The sequence below is a fragment of the Mesocricetus auratus genome, unplaced genomic scaffold, assembly GCF_017639785.1.
Source record: "Mesocricetus auratus isolate SY011 unplaced genomic scaffold, BCM_Maur_2.0 Super-Scaffold_100018, whole genome shotgun sequence".
Lineage (NCBI taxonomy): Eukaryota > Metazoa > Chordata > Mammalia > Rodentia > Cricetidae > Mesocricetus > Mesocricetus auratus.
In genome coordinates, this window is record NW_024429199.1 from 43,601,522 (window position 1) to 43,617,329 (window position 15,808).

General features: G+C 45.5%; 1 protein-coding gene across 3 annotated transcripts in view; it reads left to right on the forward strand.

The window, feature by feature from the left end:
• Fndc1 (fibronectin type III domain containing 1) overlaps positions 1–15,808 on the forward strand; it is a 76,389-nt gene that overhangs the window by 39,360 nt on the left and 21,221 nt on the right. For 2 of the 3 annotated variants that reach the window (XM_013126842.3, XM_040728100.1), the window contains 6 exons: positions 2,363–2,550; positions 3,508–3,615; positions 6,624–6,812; positions 8,364–10,802; positions 12,683–12,783; positions 14,863–14,974. In XM_013126842.3, coding sequence (XP_012982296.2) covers positions 2,363–2,550; positions 3,508–3,615; positions 6,624–6,812; positions 8,364–10,802; positions 12,683–12,783; positions 14,863–14,974 — 3,137 coding nt within the window. The remainder of the gene's footprint in view (positions 1–2,362; positions 2,551–3,507; positions 3,616–6,623; positions 6,813–8,363; positions 10,803–12,682; positions 12,784–14,862; positions 14,975–15,808) is intronic. The other variant, XM_021224641.2, reaches the window with a different exon arrangement.

The following is a 15,808-nucleotide window of genomic DNA, read 5'->3' on the forward strand; positions in this document are numbered from 1 at the left end:
AAGAGCCCGGTGCTCTTAACCTCCGAGGCACCTCTCCTGCCCGATTTTATTGTCTTTCCCCTGTGGGGGATGACCCCTCTTTTGCTGCTGAATGGTCTAGTACTCTGTGGCAATCCATTTCCTGCAAGCCAAGCAGGGCCTGGGTGTGTGATTCACAGGACAGAATTCACATTTCACTGGCTCCATTGTGTCTCATGTGTGGAATTCTCCTATGTTTGTTGTTGCTCTGCCTCAGTTTCCCTCTGTGCAGTATTCACTGTGAGAGGAGTTTTCTTGGAGAAAAGGCGGGACAGGTTTTTATGTAGAGTGGTGGATGTTTGTCTAATGCTAACACGTGACTCCTCAGTAGACATTCGCTGATCTCCGAAGTGTGTCAAGTCCTGCTTGTTGCGTGTAACCAAGAGATCATTTTCTCTTAGCTTGTGATGTTGTGCTGCTCTGTCTTTCATCCACATCTGTAGTAGCAACAGACAAAGACAATTTATCAAGTTAGAATAATCTTTATGCCAGCTCTATGGTTTGCCACATTGCAGAGAAACCCCCTGAATATGGGTAAAAGTTTTTTTTCTGTGTTCCAAGACTTGATAGTTTATACAACCAAGAAGAAGCCAAAGATTCATGGCCTGGTTATTACATACTGAGTTTTGAACCTATCTACAGCAGAAAAGTGGGACATACTTTGAAATAAAAGAAACATAATGCTCAGATTGTGTGTATACACTGTGATCCATAGTAGGCACAGTGCAGCCTTGAGTGTCTGCTGGTAGAATGACACGTTTCTACTGAGGGACTCAGAAGAGCCACTGTGTTTCTCTGTCCATGTACTCCCCACAACAGGAAGTGCTCAGGATTGCTTCTGGGCTGTAGTTCCTAACATCTTGCTGAAAACCAGAGGAAGCGAGGCTCTCCTTAGCAAGGCGACTTTGCTAATTGCTGCACCATGTCTGCAGCTGGTGCCTTCTCTTGCCTTCTATATATAATCAATAACACGTGCGTGTGTATGTGTGTGTGTGTGTGTATGTGTGCGCACATCTACATATGCATGCAGAAGCCAGAGGTCAGCCTTAGGTGTCGTTCCTCAGGTGTCCTTTGTCTTCTTTTTGCTTATGGTCTTGAGGGAGGGCCTATCACTGGCATGAAGCTTGCCAAGTGGGCTAGGCTGGCTGGTCAGCAAGCCCCTGGGGCTCTCCCTGTCTCTGCCTCCCAACAACTGGAGTTGCCAGCATGTACCCCACATCTGGCCTTTTTTAACATGGCGTTTGTGACTCAGACTCTGGTCTTGCACTTGCCTTGCAAGCACTTCACCAACTGAGCTCTCTCTCCTGATCCCTCAATAGACAAACACTCTTAGTGCCTCAAAGGCTTTCTACTGGGAAGAAGCCATGGAGAAAAGCTCCATTAGAAGAGGTCCAGTCTTCAGGGCGTGCTGCCCCCAGAGTGTCATGGATGTCTGCTGTCTGGGGTTTTTGAGAATCAGTACATTTGATATGTCTCCCCATGCAGATCATACCCGACCTCTCCAAGATCATACACACCTCTCTAAGATCATACACACCTCTCAAAGACCATACACACCTCTCTAAGACCATACACTCCTCTCTAAGATCATACACTCCTCTCTAAGATCATACACACCTCTCTAAGATCATGCATACCTCTCTAAGATCATGCACTCCTCTCTAAGATCATACACACCTCTCTAAGATCATACACACCTCTCTAAGATCATACACACCTCTCTAAGATCATGCACTCCTCTCTAAGATCATACATACCACTCTAAGATCATATGCACCTCTCTAAGATCATGCACTCCTCTCTAAGATCATACACACCTCTCTAAGCCACTGTGTCCTGCTCTGTTACAGATTTTTGTTCCATTTCACAGCAGCAAGTCTATCAAGACCACATGCTCCCTGTTCTCCTGAGTCTGTAGAACATGTACAACTGAGCATGAAATGAGGTTTCTTGTGCTCATGCATGTGTGTGTGTGTGCGTGTGCGTGCTACCTGGAGTTAGTTCCGGCTCTTGGGGTTCTCACGTGTCCCACCCTTCAGTGGACGAGCACACACATCACCGAGAAATTAGTTGCTCATAAATTCCGCCTGCCTCCCTTTATCCCTTCCTTTTGTCTTCCCTGTTTGATCTTTGGAATAATGGGACATTTTTAGTCTTGGACAACAGTACACTGTATTTCTTAGTCTGCTTCAGGGACCTCATCTACAGTTGAAAGTTTAGATTTTTCTCCTCATATCTCCCTGCTTACTCCCAAAAGTCACTGGGGAGAAACAAACAGGAAAGAGGCTGGAAATCAGCTTCAAAGACTGGGCCCCAGCCTGAGGGTTATGTTCTTGTCTCGTAGACAGTACACTGTACGCTACCGAGAGAAGGGGGAGTCGGCCAGGTGGGATTACAAGCAAGTGTCTAACAGGCGTGCACTGGTGGACAGCCTGCTCCCAGACACTGTGTATGAGTTCGCAGTCCGGATTTCACAAGGCGAACGAGACGGCAAGTGGAGTGCATCCATCTTCCAGAGAACGCCGGAATCTGGTTTGTATCTGAAATGGCCTTGGTGTTTCAACTGAGGGCCACTCCTGAACTGAGACCTAGTGCAGTTCCAGAAGTCAGTGGTGACACAGGGAGACACTGCAGTTTTTAAACCTCACTAACTGTAAATCTTCCTAGTAGAGTTTGTATGTATAGTTAGAATTAGAGTTAAGAGTGTTTGGGTTTAGAACTATTGAGAGGAGGGGATGGAGAGAGAGAGAGAGAGAGAGAGAGAGAGATGAAAGACGTTGAGGAGCATCTTTGTTGGGTCCATGCTTTATACTCTGATAGCGGATTTCCACCAACATGTTCTTCTGGCGTGTTGAAACTACCAAGCTCCAGTGTATAGCTTATGTAAGTTGCTATTGTGGCCATAGATGTCCCTGGGTGGCATAGCTTTTGCTGTATGATCTTCCTGAGGCTGGGGTTATATTTGAGTTTGGGGAAAAATCTTTTCTATAACCAAGGCTATAATTCAACAACAGCCAGAACTACATGTTTAAAGGTTGTACTAGGCTGGATACGGTGGCATGAATTTTATCCTAGCACTTGGGTCGCAGAAGCAGGTAGCTCTATGTGAATCCAAGGCTAGTCTTGTCTACATAACAAGTTCCAGGTCAGCCAGGGCAGCATAATGAGAGTCCCTGTCAGAAAAAAACAAAAGTTGTACCAAAAGGATGTTGCAGATTTTGAACTTATAATGCTGTAATACTGATCCAAAAGAGAAAACTGGAATTCCTAAAAGCCTGTTTCTAGATGTCTCTAAACTCACTGCTTGAGTTTGTGGAAAGTGACATTAAGTCACTTTACAAGAAGGAGTGTAGAATCATCTCTTGCGTGCCATCAGTGGGAACACACCATCTCTTCAGTGACTAGCTTGTGAGGGGCCTGTCGCTACTTCCATTCAGGAGGTGCACGAGGGCCTTGTGAAATGCCCGATTCCCTGTCATCTTCTTCTAGCTCCCACCATAGCGCCTGAGAACCTGAAGGTCTGGCCAGTCAGCGGCAAGCCCACAGCTGTCACTGTGTCCTGGGACGCACTGCCAGAGACTGAGGGGAGAGTGAAAGGTAGGTGTCCCCTCCTTGCTCTCTGAGAGGCTTTTATGAGCAATGCTCCTTTAGGTGCTAACCAGGGGTACCCGGAGGCATCGTGCAGGGGTACGTCATCACCTGCCAGTTAGTCCTCTCATCTTCCTGTAGGCAGGCACTTCAGGATAGCCACCCTGGAGACGTTTTTTGGCTGCACTGAGTGCTATCATAACCTTTACACCCCATACTAAATCTAGAGTTTTCCATCGTGCCTGAGAGACCCTGAAAGGAGAAGCCGGCAGGGATCTGCTGGAACCATAAAGATCTTTAGCGAGATCGTAAATAGTTTTAATGGGGCTGAAAACCTTAAGTCATGACTTCCAGAAAGTGGATTTGTTCCCTAAATTTCAGTCTATATTGATTTATTTGGGTCAAGGAAAGGATAAAAAAATAGAGAAAAAGATTATCAGCGTTTTAAAAGAATAAAAATAAAATGAGATGTGTACAGCTAGTGAAGTTATAAAATAGTCTGTTGGGACTGTTAAGAAAACAGAGCTTTTCATTTCAGTGTAAAAGTTTCAGAAATCTGGAGATATTTTAAAGACTCACATTGGATTATGCCTGACTTTACTGATGAGTATAGCCTCATGGTAGGGAAGAAGGAATCTTTATTTAGTGAAAGGAATCCTTTTTATCGTTACTAGGTGGCTTAGTTAGGGTCTCGGATGCTGTGAAGAGACATCAAGACCTCTTATAAAGGAAGCATTTATTTGGGGCTGGCTTACAGTTTCAGAGGTTCAGTCCATTATCTTCATGGTGGGACAGAGAGGCAGACAGGGAGCTGAGAGTTCTACAGCTTGGGCGGGCAACAGGAAGTGAACTGAGACACCGGACGATATCTTGGGTATAGAAGATCTCAAAGCCTGCCACCATAGTGACTCACTTCTTCCAACAAGGCCACGCCTACTCCCAGAAAGCCACACCTCCTAATAGAACCACTCCCTATGACATTATGGGAGTCAATTACATTCAAACTACCACATTAGATTTGGGAGAGGCAAATTTAATTCTGAAACATCCAAAAGCTCTGAGCAGTTTGTTTAGGCTTAGAGAAACACAGAAAACCATGACTGGTTTCCTTTGAGAATTTCCTGATGGAAACTATTGAATGGTTCTTTTTTTTTTTTTTTCCCCATCCAACCGTACGATGACTTGGCTCACAAGAAGTGTGCCTTTTCATAGGACAATGGGGCTCCAGGAAGACAGCGAGCATGACATTTTCTATACTTATCTCCTTTTCACCTTTCAGAAAGAATAGATTTTTATTCTTTTAACTTGTCCCCATCCCACACAGGAACAAATGAAGAGAACATATATTTAACTGGTTCCTTTAAGTGGTGATTTTTGCTTACTGTGTATAAGGACTGTGATGCCAGACAGGCCTCTCAAAGGAAGTCAAGACAACTTTTCGGCTGACTAGATGTTTAGTTTTTGACAACAGCAGTTACTGGCCATCTAGTGGATTTATTTTCAGAACACTCATTCTTTCTCTCATGTCTTAGAGTGTATCACAACTAATCGTGAGGGAAGCCACCTGTCACCAGCCAAATCTTGGAAAAAAATAGCTACTGAGTTCTTGAAGAAGCAAGATTTGTGTTTCTTAACCCTGGTTTAGTTTCCCTGTGGGTATAATTGTGAGATTAAAATTCATAGTTAATTGGGGGACATTTTCTGTGTCTGGGAAACATAAAATATAGTAAGACAGTAACATTCTGACATGGTTAAGCATTTTCTAAATGTACTTAATCCACCAAGGAATCATAATTGTAATGTTTTGTAGCATGGGGACTATCTTATATCTCACTCTTTGTCACTACAAATGACTAGTTCTATGAGAAAAGAATGCTGTTTGCCCAACAGACAGTGCAAAGACATTTCTAGTTGAAAGATTTAGTGTACTTTTAAAAGCTCAGACTTTAGAAAAAAGTGAAGATTCCTCCATACTCGAGCAATTGTTTTATTTTCCTGTGATTCCCATGATTTTTCTGAGGCTATTCTCTTGTTAGCTTGGTAAGTTATTTGAATTTTAAATCATTGAGAGAATAGGCAAGGACAATTCTTTGTTGAACATTAAAATCATACTGTGAAATATGCCTTTGCCTTTATTGTTGCATATATGCGTGTACATATTTCTAAATATATAGATACAAACTTCTCAGCCTATCAAATGTTATATGCATGTACATGATTTCATGGCTGGCTTGGGAAGGGCAGGAGGGGGGAGAGGGAAAATGATGCAATATTTTTAAATTTCAAAGATATAAAATAAAGAACAAGTTTAAAAATATAGATATAAGCAAATTCACTTGTAATAAAAGAAACAGTTCCTTATACAGGACTGTCCATGGGTTTCAAACTCCAAGAGCATTCTGTGCTTATAGACAAGCCAATAAAAGTGGAAACATTAGGGACCACACTCTATGAGTGATGATTCTTCACAGGTTTAAATACTATGAAATAATCTCAGCCACATACAGTTAATAAGAACTTTTGTAATTCTTACAAGAAGGAAGCTTTATGCCAAATATGGAATTCTTTTCTGAGTTAATGTACTCAAAGCCACTCCACTTGGTAAATGAAATTTGATGTGAGTAGTTACTCAGAATCAGTTTCTGGGAGTTGACACTTTTGGGGCCCCTTGGTTTCTTACATTGGAGTATGATAATGCCACTATAGAAAGTTTGTAAATAGACAGAACCCTCTAAACTAGTGTGTGTGTGTGTGTGTCTGTGTGATCAAGTGTAACTGCCCCCTCCCCGTGTGCTTCCTTAAATAGCAAGTTGCCTGCTTGTAATCCCCGAGGGCTCTAACGAGTGTGAACTTCCCTTGCGTCCCATTCTGCTGCTGCATCTGTTGACCAGGTGTGCAACGCCAAGGTGTTAGCGTCAACAATGTGTGTTCTAATCCATTCTGCCCACACAGTCTGTCTGCCGAATACAGGACTGTTTTCATTTTCTTCCTTCCAACCGTCTGCCAAATCATTTCAGAATACATTCTCTCATATGCCCCGGCTCTCAAGCCATTTGGAGCAAAGTCCCTCACCTTCTCTGGACACACTACTTCTGCCATGGTGGATGGTCTGCAGCCTGGGGAACGCTATCTGTTCAAAATCCGGGCCACAAACCGGAGAGGCCAGGGGCCCCACTCCAAAGCCTTCATTGTCACTGTGCCAACAAGTAAGCATCCTGTGTTTGTGCTCTTCCTCTCTCTCTCCTTTCACCCCTGCCATTTGTTTTGTGTTCTCTGAATCATGCTTTTGGGTTTAAGAGATGCTCTGCGGATGATTTTTCTGGGTTGTCTGTCTGCAGAGCTGTTTCTAAAATATTTTGTAGTCCCCTTTGAAGTCGATCTTTCCAAAGGCTAAAATGTTACTACTGATACTAATCATTTGTTTGCAGTATTATCAATATATTAATCATATGATTACTTTAGTATTAGTGTCTCATTCGGGGCTTGTATTGGGAGGGAAGGAACGTGTTTGTAAGCTTAACCTGGCATTTTGTTAGCCTCCTGCTGAAAGGACTAGAGGGTTCGCTTTGTCCTCTATTTTGTGGTGCAGCATTTCTCAGAAGACTTTCAATAGTCTGGCTTGTCTGATCAGCATTAAAACCAACAAGTCCACAAAGATCCAGAGGTGGGGTGGACTGTTTGTGGATCAGGCTTCCTGTGTTGCTCCTTGATCTTTGTTCTGGACATGCATAGCTTTCTCCACTGTGTGCTGAGAAGACCCACAGTTTCATGCTGGGAGACACTGAAAAAATGTTTGTCCCCTCTAGGTCCCCCTGTTGCTGTATAATTCCTTTCCAATACAACCTTCCCTTCCCTCAGTCAGCTCTCCCGTCAACACAGAATGAATCATAGGACATGTTTAAGATACTGTTTTGCCTCATAAGTTTAAGCCTTATTTGGGGGATACAACGTCACCTGTTATGAGAGAAACTTTAAGTCAGAGAGAGGGAGCAAGGGAAAGTGTGCGGAGGGGAAGCGGGGGTCCCTTGTGGTGCTTCGGGGTGTAAAGCCTGGTATTCACACCGGTTACTAGCAAGTTCCGTATATCTTTCCACTGTAGCGCTGAACGTAGGTCACGTGACCTTAATTAAGAACAGCCGTGCTACATTGGTAACACACTGATGATTAGCTTAAGAAAGTCCTGCTTAAGATCTGGCACTCACAAAAACCAGTGACTCATAGTTATCCCCCAGTATTTTGGGGGTGGGTTCCCACACCCCAATGCTACCAACTCTGCAGACATTTAAGTCCTTTTTCTGAAGTAGAAGTGTTTGCACAGAACCTGCACACACATTTCCCCCTCTCTTACACAATATAGGGAAATGCTGTGTGAACACACGTTATTTAGGGGGAGATGACTCTATACATGATGAGTACAGACACATTTTTCCCCCTCAAACATTTTTGAGGTAAGATTGGCCGAATCTGGGGCTGCAGAGGGCTGACTGTATATGTAAGCACTCATTTCATTCTAGAATTTCTTCAAATGATAAATTGTGGCACGTCCTGATTCAGTCCACACCTAGGTTCTAGAACTCTGCTGTGTAAAGTAAAATAGAACAGCAACAAAAAGAATGTGATAGCTGGGGATGGGCATGTTTTCGTGTTCTAAGGGATTAGAAGTGGTCAGTTGCAGTGAGACGTTTGGAACTCTTACACACAGGATGGTGGTGACTCCTAACCCTCCTCTGACACCCACCTTTAAAAATCTGTTCCAGCCGGTTCCACGGAGGCCAAGGCACACCAGGATGGGGGAAACAGCTGGAAACCTGAGAGACCTCAGCCTTCTTCCCTGGCTCCCAAAGCCACTACTTCTTCAGAACACACCTCCCCAGCCAAAAATGCCAAGGATGTCCTCCTTGACTTAAAGAACAAAATCCTGGCTAATGGCGGGCCGCCCAGGAAACCCCAGCTTCACTCTAAAATGGGAGCGCTGGATCCCCAGGAAGTCACTGGTGAAGAGGAACTGGACTCCCTTGAAGATCCTCGTCCGCCACGATCGGAGACCCTAGACCAGAGGCGACCGCTGAGGATACCGAGTAGATCTGGTCATTGGGTTCCAGCTCCTGGCAGGACTCCAGCAAGGGCTGGCCTGCCAGTGCTGCCCCGCAAGGAAGGGATGGATAGGCGGGGTCCCTCCATGGCTCCCCACCCTCGTCCAGGGGCTGAGCCTTCAGTGACGGCCTCTTCTACGCCTCCCATCACAGACAATGATTCTGTGAACCAAAATGAAGATGATCAAGGAGGCTCGCCTGATGCTACAGCTGCTTCTTCCCAGTCACCTAATAATCCAGTCGGGTCCAAACCCACCCCGACCCCTAGCCGCCATGTGGCTTCCAACATGCTCAGGGACAAAAGTCGCCTGCTCCCAGGTGCAAAAGCTGAGTCATCGGCTTCTCGGAATTCCCATTCCTCAACCAGCGAGGAGGACTCCAGTGCCGCAGCCCCGCCCTCAGGGCATTTCCCCCTGCACAGAGGGTCCTCCCGACCACACTCCAGATCCCAGCTTTCTAGGGGCTGGAAGGACCGCCAGGGCGTCCCTGCCTCTGGTTCCCACATGCTTTCCCGGACGACCGTGTCACCCACTGTCTCTTCTCACCCCCTTTCCCTGACAGGAGGCTTGGAGGAGGAGGGCACTTCTGATGGTGGGGGAGTTGGTGACAGAGACGCAGGAGACACCAGAAGGCAGGCTGAGGCCACCGCTCACACCCAACAGACCCGGCCTGCCTTGGGACACTTCAGCTTGACACGGAATAAGCCCTTCGCTACCCACAGCAGAACTCCAAACAGATCCCCCAGGGTCCGGGGACTGAGGCCGCAGCCCTCTGTGTCTCCTCAGGCTACTTCAGCTTCGAAAGTCCTCAGCAGGACTCCTTCCCAGACGGCGTCCCACGCCAGGCCTGGCTCCGATGTCTACGGAGATGGCGAGGATGAAGAGCCTCTTCCAGCCACTGTGGTCACCGATCCTACACCTTCCTCCTCCAGGCACCCAGCCTCTGGGGGCTGGGACACCCTGAGAAGAGGCCCCCAGAGAGGAGCCAGCTTGTATAGGAAGGAGCCCATTCCAGAAAACCCCAAGACTGCTGGAGCAGATGTACATCCTGGGCGCAAATCCCCTGTGTCCTCCAAGACACAGGACTTGCAGCAGAGTACCCACGAGGATGCTCACCGAACATCCCCAGGGTCCTCCAGCCGCCAGTTGTCCCCTGCTCGGCTTCCAGCATCGAGATCGCAGGCCTTCCCTGGGTCCACTGTCCCCAGAAGACTGGCACCTGGCCGCAGCTCAGAGGTTTCTAGTTCTCAGAGTACCGACAATGACAGGTCACTTTCCCAACCCAAGCTGTTGCTTGATCGCACAGGGCATGGCCGCTCACACACACTCAACTCCCGTGGGATGCTCCCCTCGGCTTCCCAGAGTCAGGATGAGGATTCCCAGAGCAGCTATGAAGACAACAGCTCTGAAATGGAGGCCCCGGATTCCCGGGCTCTCACCCACTCAGCTCGTGCCAAGGACGCCACTCTTTCCGCTTTCAGATTTCGGCAGGCGGGCTCCCAGCTGGGGAACGGTGATAACAACCCTCAGCCCAGCCACGTGAGACCCAGGGGGCCTGGCAGCCCCTATCACCAGGCTCAGGTTTCCAGCAGGGCTGGGGTCCAGACCACACCAGTGAAGAAGATCTCGCCTTCCAAGCTACCACCTGAATCTCAGCAGTCAGTCTTCACTGAGGAGGATGAAGAGGAAGAGGAAAAGGAAGGAATTGTAAAAGGCAAGGAAGACTCTCTGACTACCTCAATTTCAAAGTGGCCTCCTTCCTCCCCCCACAGGAATAACAAATATGCAGACAGAAACTTTGACAAGGACAGGGCTGCCGCTGGGCTGGCTCCCCAAGGAGGGAGCCTTGTGCAGGAAGAGAACACCGGAAGGCGACTCCCAGGCAGTCCTCCAGTGGCCTCGCACCCACCTCTCCGGTACCAGCCTCGAACCCCTGCCACTGCAAGTCCCACCACCGGCACCCACTCCTGGCCAAGGTATACCACCCGCGCCCCTCCCAGCTACTCCTCCACCACGCCCATGCTTTCCTTGCGCCAACGGATGCAGCGGAGATTCCGGACCCCGGTCTCGCGCCAGCCCCCCTCGAGACCCGTGCTCGCACAAGGTAACTTGTGACACGCTGTAGCCACCGAACCTTTTCTGTTTCTTTCTAAAAAGTGCTTACTGGTTGAAAGTGGGGTTTTGTCTGTATGTTTTAGATCTATTTTGTATTACTAAGCATCCACAATAACCAAGCAGGCTCTCACGCCTCTGGTTGTGTGTTGGGAGCGGGGATTGGCTTGCACAGTGGCCTCAGCTTTTAGATGGGTTTGACCCTCAGAGGCCAGAGCTGCCGGCTTCAAGTCACATTGACTGGAGATGTCGGAGCTCCACTTGGGCTCCTAACATGAAGCCCAGTATCCTGTCACCCTCCAAACTGCCCCTTCATCTGTGAAGATGTGTCATAGCCAGATGTTATTTTCAGTTATTCACTTGGCAGAACATATTTAAGGAACCAACAAGTAATAAGATATGCATATATATATATGTACATACATGTGTGTATATATGTGTTTGTGTGTATGCATGTGCTTATATTCATGTATGTGTGTGTTTGTGTGTATGTGTTTATATGTGTGTATATGTGTGTTTGTGTGTATGTGTGTATATGTGTGTATTTGTATGTGTGTGTATATATGTATGTGTGTATTTGTGTGTGTGCATGTGTGTTTGTGTGTGTGTATATGCATGTATTTGTATGTGTGTGTATATATGTATGTGTGTATTTGTGTGTGTGTGTGTGTGTGTGTGTACTGGCTTGTCTTCTGCTTGTTTCATCCTTATCCTTTGCATATATAACTCAACCAAATAAACCCTAGCTCAATTGCAAACGTCTTATGTAGGAATTGCTTAGACATTTCTTTCACCAAGTGCTATCTACAACTTGCAGAAAGCACATGGTAAAATCATCATAGCCTGACATTGGGTCAGGCTGATATATGCCCTGAATTCTGTAACAGCCAATGAAAAGTAGACAGCTGTGAACTAGGGTCCACGTGAACCGGCAGAGCAGGGTCCGAGGCATTTACGATAGATTTGCATTCAGTTGAACTTGTACTTCCCTCACTGGGGTTTCTTAGACCATCTTCAGCAAATGTGTTAGAATCTGGTGGTATTATTTATTGATTCATGCTTGAGACAGTGCCTCACTCTGTAGTCCAGACTGGCCTGGCACTTACTGAATAGCTGCTGTTGCCTTCAAACTTACAGCATTTCTCTTGATTTAGCCCCCTGAGTGCTGAGCCTGCAGGCAAGAGTCACCATGCCCAGCAGCATGCTAATTTGCTTGGTGCATTGTCCCATGTGAGGATAGTTTTTCCTCTATGACTGTTTTAAGTGACAACCACACTGATAAGTGTAGAGTTTACTAATGCTTGTAATAGAACCCAATGTAATCGGACTTGCTTGCTATACAACGGAAGGCATGAACCAAGTCTGCCCAGCAGCGTTGTCAGAAGCCATGACACTTCTCCTGAAGTCAGGCTGGGCCACAGAGGCTCCCAGTTTAGAATAAAGGCCGCCTGTCCCCTAGAGCTGGTTGGAAGCAACTCAGTAAATATTTCTCAAGCTGTACTGTGGAGACCAGCATGCTGGGACAACGCCACATGACGACTGACACCTGGGACAGGAGTCAGCTGGAAATGGCTGTCCTGTTTGATGGCATTTAAAACTCTTTAGACATTATCTCCATTGTTCCAGTGCCTTCCGGTTCTTCCAGTGAAAATGAAACTAGAACTACTAAGGTACTTCTAAGACACATCCTCAGTCCCCAGCATTGCCAGACTGTCACTCGACATCTTAATAGCTAATACGCAGATGCTCTTGGTTGAAACACTTTTTGTATGTGTTGGAGACGACGTGTGTGCACTTACAGTTTGATGAAGTCAATGGTCTAGGATGGTTGAATTTACTAGGAACATCTTTTTTCTTTTCCCTGCTGTGTAGGCTATAATGGAAGACCAAATGTAGAAGAGAACATACCTCCTGGTAGTATTGGAAAACCGAATGGACAGAGAATTATAAATGGTCCTCAAGGAACAAAGTGGGTAAGGTAAACTTCTTTACACACACAAGGTGTTCTCATACTGTCAAGAAGAGAAAACCAAGGGTACTGTGTGCCAATAACCCAGCAGTCTGCCCCCCTCCCCTCCCTCCTCCCCTCATCTCTCTTCCTCTTCCCCTCCCCTTCTCCCCTTCTCCTCCCTTCCCCTCCCCTCCTCTTCCCTGCCCTCTCCTCCCTTCCCTTCCCTTGTCCTCCCCTACTCTCCCCTCTCTTACTCTTTTCTCTCCTCCCCTCTCCTTTTCCCTCTTCCCCTCCCCTCTTCTCCCCTTCCCTCTCCTTCTCCTCCTCTCCCATCCTTTCTCCTCTCTTCCTGATAAATTTTCAGTGTACTCAAGCTGCCCTCAATCTTGAGATCCTCCTGCTTCATAGCCTCTCTTGCTTTGGGGTTGAGGAGCCCCATCCTGTCTACCTAAGAATTTAACAGCCTAAGAAAGAGGAAAAGTCACACATTTCTACTCGGTAAACTTAGGATATGTCTCATGTTTAGCAAATATGACAGTCACTCCACAATAGAAACTTTCTCTTTTTTCTTTTTCATCTTTAGTTTTAACTACCTTAAATATAATCACTTTGAATTTCTAGAAAGTCTTCGGTGATCAGTGAGGCCTGGCTTGGAAAAACTCACTGGGTGGGGTTATCCATATTTTTTTTTTATTGTCAGGAAGACAGAAGAAATTCCTGGACCCACCACAGCAGTTACCTAGAGTCTAAGAATGGCCTTTCCTATGTTCCTCCCTGTATTTAATTTTTCACTTAGTGTATAATTAGATATTGCATGTATTTTGTTAGTTGTCTCAAATCCTTTGTATAAGAAATACTAAATCCAAACAAAAATTTCTAAACCAAGTAGACAGTTTTATCAGTTAATCCCTTGGGATCTGATCTGTGTCTGACTGAAATTGAAAATATGTCATAGTGCTTTTTGTTTAGACAAATATGCTAAACTCCTGTCTGGAGCTAAGATAAATGTTTAGGGGATTTTTGTGGGTTGAGTACAGTGAATAAAAAACAGTATTCAAGGACTGAAAATATTCTTTGAAAGAATAAAATAATATCTCACTGTGGAATTACCAGTCTTTACAATGAAAAGGTTTAAAAAATATACCGAGAGTTTCTGAAAATTTTATCAGAGATGACCTAAAGATGAGAGCCTTGTCAATCAGAACATAATTGCCTTATAAGTAGTTCTGAATTGAAAAGATCTTGACACTACACTCCATCCAAGCTATGGCTGAGAGGCCATCAGAGTTGACTATCAGGGAAGAGCATGACATTCTTCCTCAGAGGGAAAAGAATACGTTTTCAAGCTTTATCATTTCTTAGAATAAGAAATTCCTGTTTTTATTCTATATTTTATAATATTTCTATAAATTAAATATTTTTAATTCAATAATCAAAATTTTATCTTATTTTTAACATAAGTAGCTCAATGAAAACATTTCATGTGTTTAAGTAACTGGTGATATCTGTTCATTCAGTCATTAAGTACAAGGAATACAAGAAAAAGGAAACATTGTTTACTCCAAACTGCTTCTCAGAAGTGACCCCTTGGGGACATCTTGGTGAACAGTCTTCCAGAGCATGTGTCTTTGACATTTTCAAACTTATGTATAATGCGCATTGGTTTCTTTGCAGAGTTATCAGTCCTGTTACCTGGGTGTGCATAAAGTTAGATCAGTGAATACAAGATTCACACATTGCTCTATTGGCTGCTGATGGGCCTTTGTTTATTTAAGCTCTTCCATGAGTTGGTGAATCCCGAGGTTCATTCCTGTTTACAATGTACTAAATGGTTAAAAATAGATACTTGGAATGTCTTTTGCATATTTGGGAAGCAAAACAGTTTATGTGTCATGTAGGTAAGCAGTGATACAGGCAAGCAATACAATACAAGATGTAATTGCCCCTGATTTTGCAAGCTTTGCAAACAATAGTGCCAAGAGTACTTCCCTCCCACTTCCTTTTCCCTTTTGTGGCTGCTCACCTGTCTGTACACATAGGTGGAGATGTGAACATTTGGGCATCCCCGGCAACTCTTTCCATCTGTGTTGTCTTGGCTTAGGTTGTGGACCTGGATCGTGGGTTGGTCTTCAATGCCGAAGGGAGATATCTCCAAGACTCACATGGCAATCCTCTCCGGGTGAGACTCGGGGGAGATGGTCGCACCATTGTGGGTGAGTGAGACTGACTCCTAGGAGCAAAAGTGGAGGGAGCTGTGGGACAGCTTTGGTCTTCACCACACCCCTTGTTTCTAATGGTTGCCCATGGTCTTGTCACTCTTAGCTATGTGGGAAGAAGGTCCTCAAATGGGGTCAGAACACAGCATTTTCCTTATGGTTTTAATCACCATTATTTCTGCAGACTGCCCCTCTGGAAATGTCCTCTAGTTTGTTGAACTTAGCCAGTTAGAGCTCAGGTCAGAAGAGTAGAGCCCACAGGCCCAACCCCTGCACTGCCTGATCTGGAAGGCCGTGAGAACAGTTCTTACATTTTAAAATGATTCTTCCCCTTGCCCCAAAAGAAGAATGTCTTGTGACATATGGTAAAATAACATGGAATTTTATAAAATTCACATTTCCTCGTCTATATGCAGAAGCTTTGTTGGAATACAGGAACACTCATTTATGTATCATCTACCTCATTGCTTATGAATTGCTTATGCATTGTCTGCTGTGTGTTTTGTGCTACGAGGACCGATTTGAACAGCTCCATCTGGCCCGCAAAGTTTAAAATACTTACTCTCTGGACTTTAGTGGAAATGTTTGTGACCCCTGGCCCAACCTGAGATGTTTCCTCCCCTAGAAGTAGAAACAAAGAGCAAAGGACCGCTTCCCTCAACAGATGCAGTTTTCTCTGGTAATGGTGCACACTGCCTTAGGAGTTTATATAGTTCTATAGCAGGCGTGATGGGCAATCTCCTAAGCCCGTCTCTCTGAATAGCACCAGATATCACCACCTCAGACAGACACCGTTACTCCTCTGCCTTTTGCTGGTAGAGCATGGGCATA